Here is a 3,028-nt window from a genome sequence, read left to right as displayed (position 1 = left end):
TGCTGAACCCAGCTTTGCCAACCTCAGGTAGCTAAAACCCACAAAGTCCCAGAGAAAGAGATAACAAGGGTGATGATCTTGGAAATATATGTATAAAATATGGCTTCCAATTTGGCTTCTTGGGACTTTTAGCCTTTTCTCTAATTTCCTCTTCACTCAGATGTGTTTTACTTTGTGCTCAAGCTAATGACCCCCATGTCCCTGGGCACTCAGGAGCTGTGGGATGTCTTTCTGAGCAGTCCAGGGCATGTGTCCTTCTGGCACTCTGGTGACAAGGACAGTTAGGCAGGTGAAAACATGAAGGCTGTGTAATTTCTTGGAGCTGGAAAGACCAAGAGATGCTGAAGCAGAGGTTCATCACAGCTGGAGGGCAGTTCCAACCACAGGCTGCCCTTCTGTCCTTGCCATGCTGGACCAGCAGCCACAGGACTCCAATTTATAAAAAAACCCACAACTTCTGCATTTCAGCTGTTTCCTGAGCATTTCACCCAGAAGACAGGGCACGGCTGAGTTGGGCTGGCCCAGGGGAAACACATCTGATATGCTGAGGGGCGGGAAGTAGAAAGCAGCACTTGGGTGTGGGTCTGTGCTGCAGAGAGGAGGAAGTGGATAAGGATGTGCAGAGTGAAATGTAACAAAACCTGACAGGTCTCACATATGTAAATGGGGCCAAGGCCCTCCTGACAGGGCTGTAGGGCTCTGCAGAAAAAAAGACACCCAGCTCAGAGATGCAGCAGACTATTAACCATCAGATAATCAGATCCCTTGAGGACTGTTAGTCCAGGGCTTATTCTCCATCTGAAAACTGGTACCTTAGCAAAGAGTGCCCTCCCAGCCTCTTCTGGGAGGTCTGGGTTTGATGGGGAGTAAAAGAACATGTTGGATATCATCACCATTTTGTGGCATTTCTATGTGTCCCTGACATCCTCTTTTCTCTCAGTGAGAACAAGCTGAAGCTTGTGGTGTTGCAGACATATGGGGAGATGCCAAGCAGAAATGAAGGATGGAGCAATTTGCTAAGAGGAAATGTGGAGTGACAAAGCCTCAAACAATCCTCCCACACCTTCCCCTGCATTTCTCCAGACACCCCCAGCCCCACCTGGCTTTGCTAGAAGCCAGGGAAAACTTGCTAAGAATGAAACTTCCACCCTGTTCAAACTCCCCGGGATCTAGGTCTCCTTGAACTGCCTTTGAGAAGGGATTTGTCAGTGCTCAGTGGGTAGAAAATGAAGGGCTAGATGTGGGGAAGGAGGAGAGGATGCTAGGCCAAGGGCAGGATGGTGGATGGATGATGGAGGAGAGGCTTTGCTAGAAGCCAGGGAAAACTTGCTAAGAATGAAACTTCCACCCTGTTCAAACTCCCCGGGATCTAGGTCTCCTTGAACTGCCTTTGAGAAGGGATTTGTCAGTGCTCAGTGGGTAGAAAATGAAGGGCTAGATGTGGGGAAGGAGGAGAGGATGCTAGGCCAAGGGCAGGATGGTGGATGGATGATGGAGGAGAGGCGGCTCTGGACCACTGCCTTCCCAGCACCATCTCGTGGCCGGCTGGGGAAGCAGGAATGGAGGGAAAAAAGCATCTAACTCCAAGCCAGAGGACAAAAAAAGTCTTTCAAAAGGGATTTTTCTTCTCCTTCAGGTGTTTAGCAGGAGGAGTCAGCAAGAAAATAACCATGAGCCTTTCTTCCCACACATGCACTCAGCAGCTGATCTTCCTAGGGAGGAATGGTGAAGCCAGGACTGCTGCCATAAGCATTGCTAAAGGAAAACCCCAGCAAAACACACTTACCTCTTCACTGTTCAGGAAAAGCAGATGGACAAGGAAGAGAAAGGGGAAAGAGGAAAAAAAGGCAGTTAGTTAGCATCCTAACTGGAAACAAGCAGAAGAATCTTAACAAGCATAAAAGTTGGTGGTTGAACAAAAGTTTTTAAATGCCAACACTGTATTAGAGACAGAAAAATGGGAACTTACTCAGACATCTTGGTTTAGATGGTTGTGAGCCTGAAATGAAAACCAAGAGAAAAAGTTAACAACTATTCATGCTTGTGGTCTCTTTTTTTGTGGGTTTCAAACCCCCCTTTTTTTTGTGGGTTTCAAAACAAAGCAAGACTCCTCTAGAAAATAAAAAGAGGAACAGGTCTGTTCTTATTTCCCAATTTCACCAATTTTTCATCATATAGGGAACTAGGCTGCAGTTTGTAGACAAGAGGCAAACATCTCCTCATAGCAACACAAACCACAGCATCAAGGGACTTCTGGAAAAGATCAAATGGGGTTGAGCCATAAAAACAGAAATTTGTGACAGTGATTCCTGCAGGAATGTTTCTTGTCTGACCCCCACGAAACCATTTTATTCAATGAGGGAAGAAAAGGCAAAAACTATTTTCAGTTTGCTGCTTTACTTTGCCATTCAGCCTTACTTCACTTCATAAACAAGAAATATCCCTAAGCCTGCAAAGGGTTGGCAATGACCCCAGGTGACAAGGAAGGACTTCAGAGGATGCTGCTGCCAATGTATGCACTCATCCTGTGGGACAGGGGAGCCTGTTGCAGCAGCCTCAGCACAGTTGGAAGTTGAGGTTGAGTTGATACAAGCACAAAAATTTCCCCAGGCAATCCCTTGCATTTGCTGTAAGTGGAAATTTTACACATACAACACAGTGCATTCGGGAAGAGATGGAAGAGCACCTTTGCTTTGCTGTAAATGACTTCCACATACACAGAATTTTACTTTTCTATCAGAGCAATATCTACTTGCATCTCCTAAGCCTGTCCTTTGCAGAGCAGACAAGGCCCCTAAACTCAGCTTGGGAGGCTCAGTCAGGAGGGGAAGTGTTAATGGGGGCTCATGCCCGAGGCAGGAGGCACAGCTTGCAGGGCCAAGGAAACTTTATCCTGGAAAATGTGCGGGCCCATCACATTACTTCAGAGAGGAGCGGGGGTGGGGGAAAGTGCTTCTAAAAATGGCCAGGGAGCTGCAGAAGGAGCTCCAGCTGTCTCCTGGGACGGCCGCCGTTCCGCGGGGCCAGA

General features: G+C 47.4%; 1 protein-coding gene across 1 annotated transcript in view; it reads right to left on the bottom strand.

The window, feature by feature from the left end:
* Positions 1-3,028, bottom strand: part of TNNI2 (troponin I2, fast skeletal type) — a 5,975-nt gene that overhangs the window by 2,001 nt on the left and 946 nt on the right. The window contains exons 2-3 of the mRNA XM_005419524.2: positions 1,970-1,999; positions 1,787-1,793 (exon numbers count right to left, since the gene is read on the bottom strand). Of these exons, the coding sequence (XP_005419581.1) occupies positions 1,787-1,793; positions 1,970-1,977 (15 nt within the window). The 5' untranslated portion in view covers positions 1,978-1,999. The remainder of the gene's footprint in view (positions 1-1,786; positions 1,794-1,969; positions 2,000-3,028) is intronic.

Source organism: Geospiza fortis, unplaced genomic scaffold, assembly GCF_000277835.1.
Source record: "Geospiza fortis unplaced genomic scaffold, GeoFor_1.0 scaffold66, whole genome shotgun sequence".
NCBI classification, from domain to species: domain Eukaryota; kingdom Metazoa; phylum Chordata; class Aves; order Passeriformes; family Thraupidae; genus Geospiza; species Geospiza fortis.
This window is presented reverse-complemented; position numbering and strand designations above follow the sequence as displayed.